At 40.9% G+C, this 19,938-nt stretch overlaps 1 protein-coding gene across 2 annotated transcripts in view; it reads right to left on the reverse strand.

The window, feature by feature from the left end:
* MDN1 (midasin AAA ATPase 1) overlaps positions 1-19,938 on the reverse strand; it is a 133,282-nt gene that overhangs the window by 36,523 nt on the left and 76,821 nt on the right. For both annotated transcript variants that reach the window (XM_019743250.2, XM_074333296.1), the window contains exons 51-70: positions 18,880-19,012; positions 17,688-17,803; positions 16,756-16,889; positions 13,858-14,015; positions 13,522-13,642; positions 12,961-13,171; positions 12,311-12,542; positions 11,854-11,980; positions 11,134-11,304; positions 8,859-9,073; positions 8,101-8,488; positions 7,258-7,367; positions 5,901-6,606; positions 4,150-4,311; positions 3,677-3,947; positions 2,698-2,933; positions 2,027-2,122; positions 1,337-1,431; positions 910-1,031; positions 198-344 (exon numbers count right to left, since the gene is read on the reverse strand). In XM_019743250.2, the coding sequence (XP_019598809.2) occupies positions 198-344; positions 910-1,031; positions 1,337-1,431; positions 2,027-2,122; positions 2,698-2,933; positions 3,677-3,947; positions 4,150-4,311; positions 5,901-6,606; positions 7,258-7,367; positions 8,101-8,488; positions 8,859-9,073; positions 11,134-11,304; positions 11,854-11,980; positions 12,311-12,542; positions 12,961-13,171; positions 13,522-13,642; positions 13,858-14,015; positions 16,756-16,889; positions 17,688-17,803; positions 18,880-19,012 (3,951 nt within the window). The remainder of the gene's footprint in view (positions 1-197; positions 345-909; positions 1,032-1,336; positions 1,432-2,026; positions 2,123-2,697; positions 2,934-3,676; positions 3,948-4,149; positions 4,312-5,900; positions 6,607-7,257; positions 7,368-8,100; positions 8,489-8,858; positions 9,074-11,133; positions 11,305-11,853; positions 11,981-12,310; positions 12,543-12,960; positions 13,172-13,521; positions 13,643-13,857; positions 14,016-16,755; positions 16,890-17,687; positions 17,804-18,879; positions 19,013-19,938) is intronic.

Here is a 19,938-nt window from a genome sequence, read left to right on the forward strand (position 1 = left end):
CTAAGGTGAATCACATTAAAGTAAAAGACAACTATAAGTATCTTGTTCAAAACCTGGTATGCAAGAAGATACCTGTGTCATGCAGAGAATTCAAAGTCTAAACCATTTTAACAGTGAAGTATAAAACTAAAAACAAGACAAAACAAAACAAACAAACAAAAACACATAAAAAGAAAATAACATATATATTCCCTTACCCTTTCCTTCAACTTGTGGCATCAGTAAGACGTGACAATGGAAAACCAGCAGCATCTGAAGCCGCACGTGGAATTCCCCCAGGGAGGATCCTTCAATAAATGCTTGCAGTGTATTGACCAGCAACATCAGGGTCATCTGTTTGTCATCTTTAGAGATTCAAAGAAGAAAACGTATATGTGCCTGCAGCCATTACTTATTCAAAACGTGCCTGCTGTATACTATGGGATACACTGAGCGATGGCAGTTCAATAGAGACACAATTAAAGGGAAGTTTTGAAGCAAGGACTGTGGCTACATTCCAAGCTGATAGAAAAAAAAAAGTTGTAATCAGGATATGTGTTAAATGTGTTAAATGCACTCACAGCAAATTATGAAACTGAATTATGAGGTGCTTGTTGTATGAAACTCTTTTAACTCAAGCACATTTACTGCTACCTACCAAGGGAAAAACCAAAGTGAACAAGGAAATCTTATGACCAACTCTCCAGACTTTGGACAAGTCACATAAACCTCTTTGGCTTTCGTTATTAAGAGAAGAACTACACAGCTTTCTGGGCTGACCTCTCAGGGGTACCATCAAGTCAAATGATGCATCATCCTATGTGAAAGCAGTGGTGAGAGGGGACATGGTGAAGGTCAATCCCACACTTTGTAGCACTCAGTTTAGCTCAGAACCTCGAAATAGGCAGGGAATGTAATGACAGGCGTTACCTTCTTGCTCTTCTGTTTGTTCCTGCATGTGCTTCTCGAGCATCTGATAGATAGAGAACCAGTGCTTGGTGGATTTCTCAGTGTGGCGCTTCATGGTGTTATCCAAACTCATACACCAGCAGCTGAAACATGAGAAAAGGCCAAGGGAGCATTTAAGGAAACCCATTTGAAATATCTGAAATCACAGAAGCAGAAGCTACACGGAGATGGAGAAACCTCCCAGTTTGTTGCCTCAGGAAGTATGCTGTTATCTGGTCTCTGCCAAGGTCATTTTAATGCCCAGCTTTTAAATCTGTGATTAATGACTGAGAAGCACATTCTGGAACTTCCGTACTACATAAACTCTGAAGAAACAAACTATCAGAAGACGAACGTCCCTGCCACATAAGGTCAGGAGGGGAAGGGAAGTTACAAATGTATCACTTACTTCAGTTCCAGTTTACGCCAACGGATGATCATCTGACTGACCAAATCAAGGTGTTTCCGCAGAGACAGAGCTCGACTTGCATTCTGCTCCCAATCCTGAAGAAACAAACAAAAAAATGTACTATGGCCATTATTCAATTCCTTAATCACCTCCTCCCTCAGGAACATCCTGGACTTTTCTTGCGTGAAGACCATATGCTAATTTACCAATAGCAGCAATGTGTTTACATCTTGTGTATCCAGCTTCGACTTCTTTCTGGTCACTTGACAGAGCTCCAGTAGAGTCAAGTTTAGAGGCCGGCAAAAAGTACAGGATTTGGAGACCTGAGTCTGAATTCCTATTATTAGTCACGTGACCCCTTCAAAGTTCAGAGCCCTCATCTGAGAAATCAGAGCAGCGGCAGCGAATTGGCTGTGAGAGGACGGAGGGGGACAATTCTGCCAGTCTGAAGGCCCACCTGAAGGTCCTGGCAGGGAGCCCTCAGCTCAGCACCAGTGGACACTGTGTCCCATCTTGAGAACAGGTGAGGCAGGTAGGTCCCTCATGTGACCTCATACCAGAAAAACCGAGGAGATTAATCCTTGTCCAACCCAAACTATAACTTTCTGTCCCTCTAACAAGAAAAGTGCCAAAGATAATCTTTCCAATTGACTACAAACTGAACTGAGGAAGAGAGAGGGATCAGCATACCTGTGCCTTTGCCAGAAGGATCTCTAAGCCATTCAGGAACTTTGAGATGGGGCTGGAAAGTGGGAAACTACGGATTCTGTCCATTACAACCAGCAACTACAGGGAGGGGGGAAAAACAACAACAAAAAGATTTGGGTATTTCTGTGGGAATATAAATCACCCAAAGTCACAGAGTACGGAGAGAGGCCTCCCTGGAAGTTTCACCCAAAGGCCATGCTTCACAAGCACGTGCGAAAGCTGTGGATGAAACTTCCAGGACTCTGGATCTGAGACAAACATTTTATCTGCTGCACTACTCTGGAAATAAGATTAAGTTTGATAAGATAATTACTCTTATTTCTCTAAGAGGTTTTATAAAATTGGCTGAAGAACACAGAGCAAGGTCTGAGTTAAAACTGCCAATTTTGAAAAAGTCAGGCCTTTGCAAATATGCTTCCGTGTCTGAATACACAGAACAGCACAGCGGCATTGTGATATGTGGACAGCAACCCCCCGACCAACCAGTCAGATTAGTGGAATCCCAAACGTCATGTTCATCCTGTAGTGAGCAGTCTCACTGAACTGGGGTTCTCTCTGCAAATCTGTTTATATGTTCCAATGTACAAGTGAATGCCCCCCAGGTGTGGCGAGAGGCCACATCCTCAAGGCCCCGTCCTCGCCAGCGGCCCTACCTGCTCAAGTGCAGGGTGTTCTGGCCAATCCTGCAGCAGCCGACTGACAGCCTCTGAGAAACCCTGAAGCACAGGTTGACAGTGCCGTGCTTCTGGGACGTTGGGGTGCTGGTAGAAGTCATAGGGCCCATCAGGCTTCACTACCAGGTCCGAGGTCACCTCCCCAAACAGAGTGTTATGGAAGAGTGTGCAGGCCAAAAGCTGGCTGCCCAAGAGTTGGTCATTCAGCTTGACTCCTGGGAAGTTACCAACATCACAGCAGTCAGTGGACTCAGTAAGCTGCTCTATCAAGTTTCAAAAGACGTTAGAAACACGCTCAAAAATAATGAACTGCTAGAACGAATGAAGCAGATATTTCAATGTCATTCACCCTGAAAGCGACACAAGCTTAGAGGACTGTGACCCCAACACTACAGCAGTCACAGAAATCTGCTAAGTTTCTAGGATAGACAGAGCAACCTGGATACTACCTGTGTGTAACCAAGAGGGTACAGAGTTTGCTTTAAAGGATGCAAATGCCCAGCTTTTGTAGCTGTTCTTCGTAGGTAGAAATAAAATTTAAAGCCTCCTTCCTACTTGCATGGAACAACTCATGAAGTCATGGAGAAAACTGCATCAAACCCTATACTGTGAGATTAATTTCTGAGCTCCCCAGTTGCTCTCAGGAATACGTGATTTCATTTGAAAAACATTGAGGCAAACTGGAAATAATGTTGAAGAACAAGACCATTTTAACTAAGTTCACATTCTTATTTTCTTAATCCTTTTATCCCAAAGTATTCAGATGATGAAAATCCACCTTTATTGCAGAATTTTATATCAATTTTTTAAATTGGCTTAAGTCCTTTAAACTAAGAAAATTCCACCAAAAATAAATCTAGCAAAAACAGGGAGGTAATGGTTTTCATTGTTCCAGAAGTAGCAATTACACCTATTTACTTTGATTTCCCAAGAGTATAACAAAAGTAAAGCACCGTACCCATCAGAGGGTAGAAGTGTGTCACCAGAGATGCCCCTGTCTGATAGCAGGATAGAAAGAGGCTGAGGTAATGCTTTGCTTCATGTGGTGGCAGAGTCTGTTGGTACCAGAGGGACCGAGCAAAGCTGAGACACAGCTGCTGGTGAATCAGCATCACAGCCTGCATGGAGCTCGGGGAGAGGAAGGCAGGGTCCGCAGACGCTTCTTCTTCATGCCCATCGGAAGTTCCCTTTTCCTCTAGTGTTGGTTGTACCAAAATATCCGCAAAGTCCTGTACATAACATTAGACCAATCAAATTTTTAAAAATCAAAATCCAGTCCTAATCAGGCTAAAAGGAAGGGGAAAAGATGGTGTGAACAATCAAGAAAACGAGGTAGCGACTCATACGTATTAAGCTATAGTAAAAAGATTACAAAACCACTGGAAGTGAACGTGTGTTAGCAAGGGAATGCATTCGAAAACCAACCCCGACCTTTTCATGCAGTGGGAACTGCTTTCTGAACTCCCGTTCCTCTTCCTCCTCCTCACTCAGGGCTGTCCGGGAGCTCCTGCTCCTGTATCTGTACAGGCTGCTCTCCTGCTCAACCTTCTCTTGGGCTATGCGTTCCTGTTCATCCCACTCACTGATGATTTCCTGAAAAGTCAGAGCGAAGCTTATTTGCCTTTCCTGGGGCACTTGCAATGAAAAAAGGGAAGACTTGCTATCTCTTCATTTCTCATGAAAACAAAAGTACGATGGTTCAGAAACAAATATATGCCAATTTCCAAGAAACTAAATTCCAGGTAACAGAGACCAAGCGGGCTTCGCTTTCAAACTGCATCTGTAGCAACCCACATTTCCTAAATTACCCCTTGCCATGGTGTGACATGTTCACAGGTACAAAAACTTGCTACAGGAGAGCTCATGGGAGCTTCCGGTTAGGAGTTAAGGTTGTTGTGTACTAGGGACAGGCTCGGGGTCGGCACCATGGCGGTGATTCAGGCTGCTCCTGGCTGGCACCTCTAGGAACTGGCCCAGTGCATAGGGTATTTGAGGGAGGGTATTTGAGGGGCACCAGTCAGGAGAAACTGGGCTATGCCTTATTAGACACTTCTTAAATGCCCTACCTCTAAGATTTTAAGTCCTTAAATTGGCAAAAGGTATAAACAAACCACAGAGTACTGATGAAGACTGAGCAACGAGCATCCGCCCATCGATAAGATATTACTAATTTGCATTAAAAGCCTAAGCAGTTCATTTCTGTCCCAGCAATTCCACTTTCTAGAATTTGTACCCAACGACCTAGTTATAAGGCTATTAATGGTGGCAGTGCTGGTTTTGTCCCCCCAAAATCAGCAAAAAAAGTACATACAAATATAAGTGTTCAATAATAGGAAATTAGTTAAATTACTTATATCATACCCATGAAACAGAAAACTAGGCAGCCACTAAATATGAGGCAAGTGAAGAACAACATAATTATGGGGAAGAATATCACCAAATGCTGTTGGGTGTTTTAAAGCACGTTATAAAACAGAACAGACATTATTACTGGTTTGCAGAACTCCAGTGATTTAAGGGCCAGTCTCCGGGACCATGGAGGGGATAGAAATGTTCCAAGCAGAGAAGCTCTTTTATCAGTTAAATATTGGGTCACTATCCTAAGACTTTTATTTTTAAAGGGTTCTACTAAAAAAAATTATAAATCACTGGGACAATATAAATTCTAAAATAAATTTAGAAATAAAAATAAATAAATAAATTTAGAATGTCACAGACATACATTTACAGATACATATACACAAATAAGTAAGCCTAACATTAGATACACCAGTATGTTAACACAGTTTGGTAAAATCTAATACTTTTTGCTTATATTTATTCTTTTAGTTATCTAAAATGAGAACAAGCTGCTTTTGTTGGTAAAGGAAAATATAAGTTCTTTTCTTCATATTAATAAAAGTTGATACAATTACATGGCAAAAACCACCATAAACAAAGTCAAAAGACAACCAACAAACTGTTTGCAGTGTGTAATAGATAAAGGTCTAATATCACTAATTTTCTAAAATCGCTTAAACACGAGGGAAAAAGTTCGAAAACGTGACATTAAATAGGAAAACAACAGAGACACCAAGTGCTCATTCACTAACCACACTGTGTCTGCACCCGGTCCTGCAGCGTAAGCTGCCAGCTCCCTTCAGGAGGAGGGTTCAGGCAGCCCCCCCACACACACGGCTTACCTGGCACACATGCCGGAAGAGCTGCAGGGCCCTCTGGTCCAGCTCTCCCTTGCACAGAACGTGGGAGCGCAGGTACAGGAGGGCATTCATCAGCAGCTGTTCTCGGGTGGGGCAGGGTCTGTGGCCCTTGCCTTCCACTTCCTTTCCTCCTGAGTGCTTGAGGATCAACTTCCCAAGGCCTCGCAGAACCTCCTCTGACTTTACTGAGCACAAAGCATCTGCATGAGCATAGTAGGTGGGAAAGGTGGGGCTCACCGACGGGAAAGCCAACAGGGATGTGGCCAGGGCATCCAGCCTATCTGCACAGACCACGCTGCTGTGGAGTGAGGCGTGGACCTCGGACGCCACCAGTCTCATGCCATGCTGCAGCTGCAAAATGGATGCCTGCAGTGGGGCCACAGAGTCTGGGTACAGGGCGTACTCCTCGGCCAGCTGCTTCCTGAAGTGGTGGTGCGACTGCTGCCAGGAGGCCTCCTCCTTCAGAAGGTTCTGGGCCACCTGGGCAGACCGAGGCCCATCCACCTGGAGGGCCTGCAGGAGCCGCGCGAGCAGATCCTGAACGGCAGGGCCCTTGGCAATGCTGGTGACATAGTGATGGATGTCCTGTGCCAGCAACTCGTATGCAGGGACCTGGGGTCTGAAGGCCTGCTTCTTGGACAGGCTGTGGATTACATTCTCCAGCTGATCGATTCTTTGGTGAAGCAACCTAAAGGCAATTTAACACAATATGCAAATTGTCAAAAGAAGAGCAAAATATCTAGACTGAGCCCTCAGGAAAATAGAATGAAGACATTTCAGCTACTGAGGAATAATAAGATGATAATAATTGGCAATTATAATGAAAATGGATAATATGTAGAGAGCATTTACCACGTGCCACACAGAATGTTAAGCAATTTATATGCACGTCTCATCAAAGTCTCCTCACAACTCACTGAGGTAGGCTCTGTTATCCTTCTTGTACAGATACGGACTCTGAGGCTTAACGGCATTATGTGGTCCACTTAAGGTCTAAAGCCAAAAGGCGGGGAAGAACTGAACTCAGAACCCATGACACTACACAGTATTTCCTAAGGCAGCAGACCCACACGATGTGTATCATCACACACACTGAGATAAGTTTTGGTTTCAACACTCCTGGCCCCAGGTGACTCCTCTCCCTCCTTTCACAGAGTATTTCATTTTCCTAACTCTTACTGTGGCTTTGGCTTTGAGATTGAATTGCTAATGTAGTTCAGAGATGTGTACCATCACCTCTGCTAACACTGTAATTACATTACAAAGGTCGGCCTCAAAATGTCTTTGTAAAAAGGAATGTCTATAAGCCCCAACACAAATAATCACTCCGCTGTGTTACCTGATGTGAGGATGAGAGTAACTGATAACGAGCTCATCTTCTAAGTCTCTTCCAGTCTGTAGCTGGGACAGGAGGTTTCGGGTCTTCCACTCACACTGCAGCTGGTGTAACTAATGGAAAGAGGAGAAGGTAGGACCATGCCAGAGCAGACAATACCCTGCGGGAGAGGAGAGCAACTGGATGGAAAGAACTCAGGTTCCGGAATGACCCAAGGGCCTGCTCCATTAACCTGAACCACTCAGCTCAGAGTAGTTAGGTGAAAGGAACTATTTTATTTATGCCACTGAAATTCTGAGACTCTGCTACAGCAGCTTAGCCTTCTCGCCAACCAACACAATTTTCCTTCTTCAAAATACAGAACTAGTATATCACTATCTTTATGTATTCAGTTCCTGGGTTTGATTGGAAGTTCAAATAGCAAGGGATGTCCAAATGATCTGAACTACCTGATTCCTGAATTTTAGATAATGAACACCAAAAATTCAAAACCTGAGGAATACTATACCCTGTCTAGAGAAGTTATCCAAACCAAACATCCAAAACTTAGTTCAGGGAGAGGTACTCTGGACAGTGAGGGATACCACTATTTCTCTGGCAGTGCCCTCCGCCCTGCAGTCTACTGGCAGAGCCATCAGAACCTAAGGAAGGGCCCCTCCTCAGAGGAACTCTCATAGAGGAAACAGTCTTCAGAACACAGCTGGGAAGTCACAGGGTAGCTCATGCAAAATCACCCCTTTGATGCTCTGAGCATGCACGAGGGAGGAAAAGGAACGATATATATAATACTAAGCAAACCCAGCCAGTCAGGGATGCAGCCCACGCTCCCAGTTCTCCTCTCCATACCTCTTCCTTGGCGTACTTGAGCTTGTACTTCCTCTTCACTGCAGGGTCAAAGCGCGCTTGGGGAAGCCACGTCTGAATCTGGAGCAGGCCAAGGCTCACCCAGAGGCTCCCGCGCCGGGCTGGCTCAGGCAGGTCCCGCTTACCCTCCCCTTCTCCAAACAAGTGGCGCAGGGAGGTGAGCAAAAGGCACAACAGCTCTTTGGGCAGTGCCACCTGTCCTGCCATTTCCCCAAGAGTCTGGCCCACGTGCTGGAAGGCCTGGCTGTCCCCACATAGCAGCTGTTCACAGTTCTGTATGTACTCTCGCCGTCGGGTCTCAGGGAGCAGCTCTGCCAGGCCTGCCAGGTGCCGGCACAGCACCAACCTCTGGAGCTGAGAATCCGTGCGTCTGTGGGGACAAGGAAACACTTAAAGGCTTGCACTGCATCAAATAGCATTCCTTTCTCACACACTCGTTCCTTCACAAAATGACATGTCAGACTGCACTGCCAATACTTAAAGGTGAGTTTCTATTCTCCTGTAATCTTATACGGTTTTCTAAGCATTACCCTCTTGGTCAAGACACGCTTAAAACTGACGGAGGAGCTGGCCAGCTCATGTTAGCCTCTGTCAGGGCTGAAAACGGGCTGGTCCAGCCAGAAAACAGCCTTGCCTTCACCCACAACTAGCCACTACAGGAGCAAGTTCTGACCGAGGTTCCTGCTGTGTGCTCTAGAGAAACAACAGGAGCTCACAGTCTGCCCAGGGGGATGGAATACCTGAACTCTGCTACTGAAGGGACAGCCATGTTGGTCCAAAGCGCCGAACTGATGTCCTGGAGCTGCTGGGCTCTCTCAACCCACTCTCCCAGGGTGACATGCGAGGAGGACAGGATGGGGAGGCCGCTCACATCCCAGGGACTTTCTCTGCAGCTGCTGGTTAAGACCTCAAAGCAGCACTTGGAGAACATGGCTCTACTGAGACATCCGGGGCCCTGATGGATGGAGAAGAATCAAGTAACTTTCAGAAGTTAACTAAAGGGATTTCCACAAGCGGCACTAGGCACCTTAATGGGAAAGAAAGAGAATAAGAAAAGGAGGTTCAGGTTGTTAGTTCCGGGTGACACATCAACCAGAGACAGGACCCAGGAGCGCCGAATGGAGTCAGGTGTGAGGAGGCCTGAAAGGACTGTGGGCTGTGTGGACTGCATTCTCCAGGAACGAGGAGCAATGGATCCTTGAGTAACATGAAGAACACCCCTCAAAGCTGGGGACCAGGAAGACCACTGCGATAGAGCTAGGGACACACTACAGGAAGAGTGAGACTTCAAGGCAGGGAACGGAATCAGAAGACCAAGGTGAGAGCCAAGGACAAAGCCTGCCAAGTCTGTGCTTCTTGGCCGGGTCACGTGGGACAAAGTTATAGCTGTCCACAGCAAAGGGTCAAATGGTCACATACATATGACATGCAGCACTGGAGACTCTATGGGGGATCCACACGGTTTACCATTAAGAGCTATCAGAGATGCTTTTCAACAAAGAAATTAATTTTGACAGAGGAACGGCACAGAAAAGAACTCCAAAAATACATCCACGAACATCTGTGGGAGTGAGGTTTATGACTGAGGTGGCATTTCAAATGACAGTGTAGAGGATGAATTAGTCAAAAATGGTGTAGTTATACTGCTTTCAGATATACTGGCTGCATAAAATAAAAAATTTGCAAGCCAACCTCACACAACAAGATATCCAGATGAAACTGATTTAAATATAGTAGAAAGTACGGGTAAATGATTTTTAACCCTAGACACAGTGAAGGAAGACTTTTTTTAAAAAGCATGACACCAAAGGCAGAAAGTAGAAAGGGACTGGCATATTTAAAAAGAAACCATTATAAAACTTGAGAGACAACAAAACAGCAGAAACACATTTCCAACCATATGTTGGGTAAAGGTTTAATAAATAAAGAGATAGCCAATAATAAAATGACGATGAACAACCCAATTTTTTTATTGCCAACAATGGGCAATGAATATGACTGGAAAATTCAGAAGAAATAAAAATGATCAATGTACATATGTAATGATGCTCAATCTCAAAAAGAATTAAAGGAATACTGATTAAAATGAAATGTTAAAAACTGTATGATTGGCAATAATTTAAAATGTTGATAACACCTAGTGTGGCATGGTTATGGAACAATAGGTCCTCGCATGTACTGAATCTGTGCTCTAGTCCCAAGTCCTCCTGAGGGCACCCAGGACTTTGTGACCTCCCCTTTATAAGCTCCTATCCTGTTTGAAACAGTAAAACAAAAACCATCTGCTAGACATTCTGATAACAGCTATAAATTTCTTTAACTACAGACACTTTGACCAAGGATTAAATTCCAGTTCTTGTAACATGGCCACAGAAATACTCAAACGCACAGATTTGTATAGGTAGTTGATACTGGTATGCTTATTACAGAAAAGGGGGGAAATAAAGGCAAGAGACCTTAAAACATGAATAAGAAAAGTGATTAAGTTCCAGTACATTAGAATGATGGAATATCCTAAAAAGAATAAGCTGGAATGACAGATATAGGTTTCCACGATGTACTATGTGAACAAAAAAAGTGATCCTGTTTTTGTTTACATATATATTTAATATAAAAATACATATATATTTAGTATAAAAATACATGTAAACAAGATACAGAGCAGAGAAAGAGTGGTTATTTCTACTGAATTCTACTATATATGTATATGCATATACACATACATGTACACATTTGTGTACTGTTTAAATGTTTTATACTTAGGAAAGAGTATTTTAATTAGAAACAAAAAAAGACTTTTGAAAGGAAACTTTTTTTCACTTTAATTCAGGGTTTCCCAAGTCATTTAAGACAGAATCTCACTTTGGAAGCTACACTTATTAATATCCTACGAAAAATAAAGTATTACAATTACTTAGTCACTGCTTTACCCTAGGAATAAATGTTTATTGCTAGATCTTTTGTGAAATCTTTCCCATTACCATCAAAACTTCTTAAGACTTCAGGCCAACAAACCTTCAGTGTGGAGTCCCAAAGGGACTTGGGCGTCTCCCTCTGCGGCGCAGCAGGAAAAGGGCTCCATGAGAGCCAGTACTCCGGATTCGTGGTCACAGTACTGCTCCAGAAAGACGTGAACGAGGAATTAAGGAAGTCAGACCACAAAGAGCTCATTTCTTCAACAGACACCTAGAGATAAAGGAATAATTAGATAAGAGACTACCTGAGAAAAATTCTATAAATCAGGTTACGAGATCTCTATCTTGTAAGGCCCATCTGAAACTAACATGGGCTGAAAGACAGTAATCCTAACATTCCAGATTTTCTGCCACCCGGGTCCTCTCGGTAAAGTGACTTATCCTGATTACAATTTTACAAAACAAAGAAGAGATCAGCTTTTATAAGGTTGTATGAGACAATATAAGTAAAATAAATCATACGAGTATAATGTTAACAAAATAGATAAAATGAACACTATATAAAAATTAAAAGTTGTAACTAATGAAGTTGTAGTAACTAAAGTTTACCAGTACTCACATTCAAAAGTTATTATTGAGGGAAGAGTAACACCACTCTCACAATATATTTTTGAGCAAACAAAATAAAAATACGCAAATATTTTAGCCTAATTTAATAGGAAACTGAATAAAATAATTCTGTGATAAGAACTGAAAAATACCCAGGTAATCACTGCAAAAGAACATTTGGCTCTCATGTATTTCACTTTTTGACTTTTACCTTCTGATGGTGCAGTAACGACCAAAGGCCTTGAAACTCTTGAGGAGCAACTGGTGTATGCTTAAGACAAAACGTGATATGATGGCTTATTTCCTCATCTATCTGGAGTTGCCAATTTTTGCTGGACCTGTTCCAAAAATAAAGAGGGAGAAAGGGTGGGCTGTGGGGCTAATCAAACAAACTGCTAGAAAACTGCTACAAACAAGAAACACACAGACCTTAGAGTATATTGATTTAAAAATGAGCAAGCAATTCCACTGGAAAAATACCCAGTAACTCTTAAAGGTGGAGTTAAAATAGGCAAACAATCTTCAATAAGTTTTGTCTTTCCAAAGTGGGAACTGACCTCCCTCTGCTTCAGCAACTATTCCCCCTCAGACAAGTCTATTTTGTTTCATACGTAGGACACACGGAGTAATCTAACAAGAAATTAAGTTCCCTGAGGAAAAGGGCTTACCTTCTCAGACAAACCTGTGTCATAAAATCAGCTGTCACTTTGTATTGCCAAAGCACAGCCAGGTACTCCATTGCAGGCCATAACTGAACACTCCTGGTGAGTTGGATTAAGGAGGTACAGTCCGGCTGGGACAGGGAGGCAGCTTCATTGGGCTTTTGCTCCAGAAAACCAAGTGAAATTCCTTTGGCTTTTAGTTCTAAACACTGAGCATTCACAAGATTCTTCAATTCATCTGGACAAAAAGACACATGTGGTACTAAAGCATAGTGGTCAATAGTACCGGCTGAGACTCCCAACAGCCAGTTATGCGATTGTGAGCTTAACCTAAATTCAGCTTACCCTGAGCTTGAGTTTTGGATCTATGAAATGATGTTATTAATACCTGTACAATTCTAATAACAGAATTAAACTATATAAAGTTTAGCTCTATGTCTGACACGTATTTAATGGTAGTTATAGTGTATCCCCCCTAAAAAAGAGGGGGGGAGGGGGGCGGGAGGGAGGAGGGGAGAGAGGGAGGGAGAGAGGGGGAGAGAGAGAGAGAGAGAGAGAGAGAGAGAGAGAGAGAGAGAGAGAGAGAAGAAAGTCTAAGGGAAAACTTAAAACTTCTTAAAGCATCTGTCAGCAACCCAAACTCCAGAGTATATTACCTGTCTTGACATCTTCTAGAATATTAGCTCTGAGGATTAATCCCCCAGCATGAAGGAGACTTTTCTTTAATTTCCATTCAGAAGCCACCATTTGGAGTCGACTAATGTCTTCCCGCCATCCACTCTCCCCAAGGGCAGGCACCTGCTCCCTGATGGCCAGGGCTTTGTTAAGAATTTTCAATTGTGAAAAACACTCCACCACCAGCTTGTCCTGAAACAACAAAACCCAGGAGAGCCTATGTAGAGGAGAAATGTGGTTCTTTTTAACAGCCTGCTCACGTCTGAGAAGACATTTAAAATATTTCCACGATGCTTCTAGAAAACATAGGGTTTGTTTATTCCTGTTGCTCTCAGCTCTTACAGTAATAAAGTCAAAACTCTACCCAGCCTTAATAGTCTCAAGAATAAGTAAAATGATAACATTTAACAAATCATAGTATTCACTGAACATTTAAAAGTTAAGCTTTGCAGGCAAGAATGAATCCAGTAGAATGGCAGTCCCCCCTTTCCAGAACTTAAGAGGTCAAATCTTTGTGTTTATGCCATGCTTCCAAGGTGTACCTTAAAAGGAAATGGTCGTCCTAGGAACTTCTGCAACTTCTTTATACCAATGAAGCCACCGGCCGGGCTCCCCAAGCAATTCTGAATATGTTCTGAGACGGTCTGAACCTCTTTGTAGTATCTTTTAAGAAGGAGAAAAAAGGCAGGGGGTAAGTAAGAAAAGGGGGGATTGCTGGATAGTAAGACATCGTTTACATTTTATACTTGATTTACATTCAGCAATAGGCCAAGGGAATAAACCGAAGTAAAGCGAGAAGAAACAATTTCAATTCTAAACCCTCTTCTCTTTAACATCATCAACAATGCAGACATTGACATTATTACTCTAAGTCTTACTTGTCTTCATGGTTCATTAGGAGTCGCGGGATCTGACGGACCAAATGTTTTAAAACCCAGTGCCAGTGAAGGGCAAGCAAGGCCAGGCCTGGGGCATCCACTTTTACTGTGTCGGCCACAGTCCAAAACCGGTCCCGCCACTGCAGAGAATCCAAGATCTAAAAACAAAGTAAATCAAAACGTTCACGGACATCTCCCAGTAAAAGACATAAGACATAGACTTCAATTGTTAATCAATACTACACATACACACATGAAAGGTCTAGCATTCAACTGGAATATTTTTAGGAACATTAAGGCAGTCAAGTTCAGAGCTACTACCTTAGAGAAAATGGAGTTACTGAGACTTATGGTAAGTGTACATGTAATTTTATAAGAAACCACCAACTTGTCTTACAAAGCAGATGCACTATTTTGTTTTCCTTCTAGCAGTGTAGGCAAATGCCAGTTCCATTTCCTTGCCAATACTTACCACTGTTAGTGATTTTAATTTTAGCCATTCTGGTGGGCGGCACCTCACTGTGGTTTCAATTTACATTTCCTTGATAATTAATGATATTGCAATTTTCAAGTTTTTACTGGGTATTTATATATCTTCTATTCAAAATATCTTGCTCATTTTTAAAATTGGGCTGTCTTATTAGTTTATGTGATTTGTGAACAGTTGCTCCCAGTGTTTTCATTTCCTCAAAGTTGTCTATTAAGAAGTTTTTGATTTTGATGAAATTTATCAATTTTTTTCTTTTATAAAGAATCCTCCAAAATCTTTGCCTATCCTCAGGTTATAAAGCTTTTCTCCTGTTTTCTTTTAAACAGTTCATAGTTTTAACTTTAATATTTAGGCTATGATCCATTTTGAGGTAACTTTTCTATATAATATAAGGTAGGGGCAAAGGCTCATTTTGACTTTATTATATGGACATCTAGTTTTACATCACCATTTAGTGAATGACTCTTTTTCCCCATTAAATTACCTTTGCTCATCTGGCAAAACAAAATAAAAAACAATCAGTTGATCATATATGTGAGGGTCTATTTCTGAATTCTCTTTTTTGTTTCATTGGTCTTTATATCTGTCCATATGATAATAATGTTTTCATTTATGTAGTTTTGTAATGCAAATTAGGTAAATGTAAGTCTCTAACATTGCTCTTCTAACAATGCATTTTACAGCAAAGTATTCTCAAGCTTAGTGATTCTTTTCAGAGTTCCCATGAAGTAAAAGCTATTTTCCTAATATCACATTATTTGCCTTTTTCACTGCTGACATTTGCACTGACGGTACCAAAAAAGAAAAAGGAAAGGATGACAGGAGACAACCCGTGACTGAGTTTCTGACAAACATCGTATTGAAAATGAATGAAGTTAATCTGTTGGGTCAAGAAAAACAATTCAGAGTATTTTTTACCAGTGATAAAATTCAAGTTTTTAAACAAAATCTGGAACTTTGAAAAACCAAGAGTGTGACAATTTCCCAATACTGAAAGATTTTTCTGATGAAGTTTGTGGTAATTTTTCATGAGTGTGATTGAAGAATGAAATATGTCAGCATTCAGAAGATCTGATAATTCAGTGAACAATATTTTCCTAATTACCAATACATGAACTTCAAATGCACACAAGGGTAAAAGTTCATTCAAAGTGCAAGCTAGGCCACTGGTTTCTATTGCATGACGAGTTCGGTGACTTTTTTTCACATTCCACATTACTACTAGCCCTTATAAAACCACCACTTTTCAAACTGTGGTATAATATCAAAGAAAAATATTCACAATTACATGAAATGACTATTAAGATACTTCTCCCTTTTCCAACCTGGTAACCATAGGAATAGAAGCCAGTTTTTCTTTACAACCTGCAACCCAAACAACATATTGCAAGGGACTGAATGCAGAAGCAAATGTGAGAACCCAGCTTTCTTCTGCAAAGCCAGAATTTAAAGAGACTTAGAGAAATGTACACAGTACCACTCTTGTCATTAATTTTTGTTTTGGAAAAGAGTTTTTCATTAAAAATGTTATTTATATTAACATGAAATGCATTTACTACTGTTTTTAAACAGATTAATAACTATTTTTCCTATTTCTCAGATTTACGCCCTAATCTAATAAATACTGATAGATGTAACCACATAAACAAAAGTTCTTTGGGGGCTTTAGGAACTTTTGAGACAATAAAGGTGTCTTGAGAGCAAAGAATTTAAGACTTGCTACTCTAGTTTACTAGAATTACTTGAATAATCTGGATTCAAAATTCAATTAAATCCATGTAACAAGGATGTCTAAGAAATCTTAAGTGAATTAAACCTGTTAAAGTTCCAATGTCCATGAACATGTATATAAGTAAGTTGTAGTATATGTGTGCATGTGTGTGTGTGTGTGTGTGTGTGTGTGTATGATGGAATATTAGTCAGTAATAAAAAAAGGATAAAATTTGGCTACAAAAAACAATATGGATGCATCTCAAAATAACTATTTTGAGAGAAAAACAAACAAACAAAAGACTACATACTGCAAAATTCCATTTACAGAAAATGCAACTGATCTATAGTAACAGAAGGCAGATTGATGGATACCTGGTTGGGGACAGTGGGGAGGAAGGGAACACAAAATAACATGAGGAAAAGTTTGAGGGTAATGGATGTATGTTCACTACCTTGGTGGCAATAGTCTCACAGCTGTATATATATAAAATTGTACATTTTAAACACATGCCATTTATTATGTCAACTATACCCCATAAAGTTTTAAAATATGTATATATTTTAAACTGTTATGAACAATTAAATTTCTCAAATAACATTAGACATATAATACTGAAGTTAGTCTCACCCCTAAGAATCTTTGTACTAAGACAAATGGTGTCAATTAAAATAAAAACAGGTACATTTTTCTTTACCTCATTGACGCTGGCATCGGACACCATTCCCTGGGAAGACTGTACCCAGAGCAGGATTAAAGCATCACAAAGTTCAAAAAAAGCAGCAAGATTGACCACAATTTCATGGGGCAGGCTGTGATAGCTTTCTGGATCTTAGAGTTGACATAAATAAAATAAGAAAATTACATCAGATTTAAATTAATCTCTGAACATTTTCAAAATCAACTGTAATAAGGAACTTAATATTATCTGCAGTACAAAGGTCAGTTTTGAAAGATCAAATCAAAAGCGAATTCTTTGACTATTATTAAATTTTGTAGGTCAGACATGTATACCTGTAGATGTTCATAATATCTTAATAAAAAAATTATAAAATAATTATGCATATTTTAAACAAGCGTTTAAATACAAAATGAAAACTTAAGTGTATATATGTTTGAATGGATAGAGGGCACAGAGATATGAGAGGATACAAACAAACGTACTATTAACAGTAGCGGTTGTAAGGGCAAGTCTTCAATTTTTATATTTATATATAGTTTGAATTTTTTTCCAACGAGCATTTTTCCAATTTAAAAAAATATAGGAGGGAGAAAGAAACAATCTATAAGCAAATGCTTATGAGCATGTACTTTTCCAGCCAACAAACCTATGTTTGGAGTTCTAGCTCTGCTACTTGCTAGAGGTGTGACCTTGGGCATCTCTGTGCCTCCCTTTCCTCTTTCATAACATGGGACCTACATGGCATATGGTTGCCCTACAAAGTAAATGAGATCAAGAAGCTGTAAAAAAGCAGTCAGTCATTACTATTGAAGAAGGGAACATGTTTAAAATCAGGCCAGCAAAGCAAAAGGAATCAGTACAATGGCAGGAGCTGCTGAGTTTCTCAGCTTCAGCTACACTGTACAATCAGATGCAGAGCTGCAGAACATGAAAGGCAGTAGTCTTACCTTTATGGAATTCAAAGGACATTCTCAAAACACTATTTCTTAACTTTTTGCCACCAACAGAAACCAAATTTGCTTCAGTGAAAATTCGTTTTTCCCGGTCAAGATATATGATTGTCCTGAAATAAGATTTAGTAACATAAAAAAGTTACTGGTAAATAATGCTTTTTAATCACATCCTCTACCTCCTGAATCCTGAGAACGCTTGGTACATCAATCTCCTTCAACCTGCCATTTGTCTTTGGCCTCTACAAATTCTAGACTAGAGAGAGGAAGGCGAAAGTGGTAACAATTAAGTTGGGTGAAAATTGGACAGATGGCTATAAAAAGCTGTGTCTGGGTAGGTTGCCAGGCCTCACTCTGATGCTGTGTCATGATCTGACAAACTTCACTGTGAACTGTTAAAGTTGGGCGTCATAAAATTAATCTGTGGTGTTAAAAGTTACCTGCAGAGGCAGAGGGGGAGTTACTGGGAGAAGAAACAAGGGGATTTCTGAGGTGCTAGTATGTATCACACATGTGTGAGTGAGTTCACTTTGTGAAACTCATCAAAATTAAGTGTACTTTGCTGTAATTATATCTCGATTACAAACTTATTTTTAAAAATTTATCACATTGATGCCCAATTAAAAAAAAAAAAAGTCTGGTCATTACGTTAAAAAGTGAGGAAAGACCAGATTCTATAACAACTAGGTAAATTTACATGTGAGTGTGTACGTAAGCATGCAGGTGCTACATAAAAGTCTCTACCATCTGAGGATGGGAAATTACATGGACAGACAGGCAGCTGAGGAAACGACACATAAGAGAATGAGTAGGTGAAAATGGGAGGAGCTGCAGGGAATCACAACCAGGAAACAGTAGAAACATGACTATCCTATGATAAAGGATTAACTGTAAAATAAATCTCACCATTAATGCTATGCTAGTATATTTCTTAAAGCACCCTATTCAATTACTAAGAACTGGAAAAAATTACAGGCATTTTGACAACAGTCAGAATTCAGAGTCAGAATTCCAGTATGAAGGAGAGGTGGTGGGAAAGGCTTCTGTCATGTCTACTACCCCGCCACCTGTTAGGTTCAGAAGATTAAACACATACAATCTGTATCTGACAGGCTTAGAAAAGGTACACAATCTGTCAAGTCATCGTGTACAGTGAGGCAGAGTGCCTACAACAGCAGGCTTCACCTACTTGTTTGCAATAGACTCTAAAAGGGAAAAGAGTTGCTCAGACTGGTCCATTTGTGGGTCAAAGTCCATTGCATTTCTAATGATGTCCAACGCCTGCATATTCCATCGCGGGTCCAAAGGAATCACAAATTCATCTGGTTTAAAAAATGAAACACAAAAATAGAATTCTGGAGTTAAACTCCTTGCCTGGCAAATTTCTGTTGAAGATTTTCATTGTTTTATTTGATCACATTCAATTTTGATGGAGAAGAGGTGGCACAGAGAAATGCTGGTTTCAGACCCCGATACTAGAAAAGTGGGGATGGAGGCGTCTTTCTAAATGCAAAATGTCTACTAGTCCCGTACAGTCATTTCCCTGAAGGATATAAAGGCAATCCCTACACCATAACCACTCCAACCAATGCGTTCACTTGCTCAAATCCCACTACTGGTTGGAAAATCAGCTTCATTACCCAACCTGTTGCCATTAACCACAAGAAAACTAACTTACATGGCAGAAAATAAATGAATACATCTCATTATTTGCTTTCAATAAGAAAACTCACGATTATTTCGCTTCAAAGCCATTTCTTTACAATCAGAGGATGTGGATGCAGCTGACACCTCACTGAGCTCCTCTGGCTCTTACCTGGTACCTCCCTGGAAAGCTGCACTGACCCCCATGAGCCTCTCCAGAGGCTGTGAGAACCACGAGGGCAGGAAGACAAATGGCAACATTAATCTGAAGGTGGCTGAGTAGGACGGGTCAGTGAAGCAACTTCAAATTTTAAAGATATCCACCAGAGTAGGCTAACAAATGCCTTCTCTGAACAGCAAAATACATCAAGGAAGGAACCCGTATCACAAAATCCAGTAAAACTACACTAAGGAAGATGAAAGTAGACCTACTATGTTCCAACAGAGGGCAAAATGGTGTCTGCTAAAAAGGGAACCTGCTACTCAACTCTAGAACTGTGTTCCCAAAGATCAAAATTCTTTCATAAGTGGAGAGCCATGATTTAGTTCAGCCACAACCTAACTACTACAGTAGTTTTCTCTGCTGTTTGATTTCTTCCCAACC

The sequence above is a fragment of the Rhinolophus sinicus genome, linkage group LG05 (genome assembly GCF_036562045.2).
Source record: "Rhinolophus sinicus isolate RSC01 linkage group LG05, ASM3656204v1, whole genome shotgun sequence".
Classification (NCBI taxonomy): Eukaryota; Metazoa; Chordata; class Mammalia; order Chiroptera; family Rhinolophidae; genus Rhinolophus; species Rhinolophus sinicus.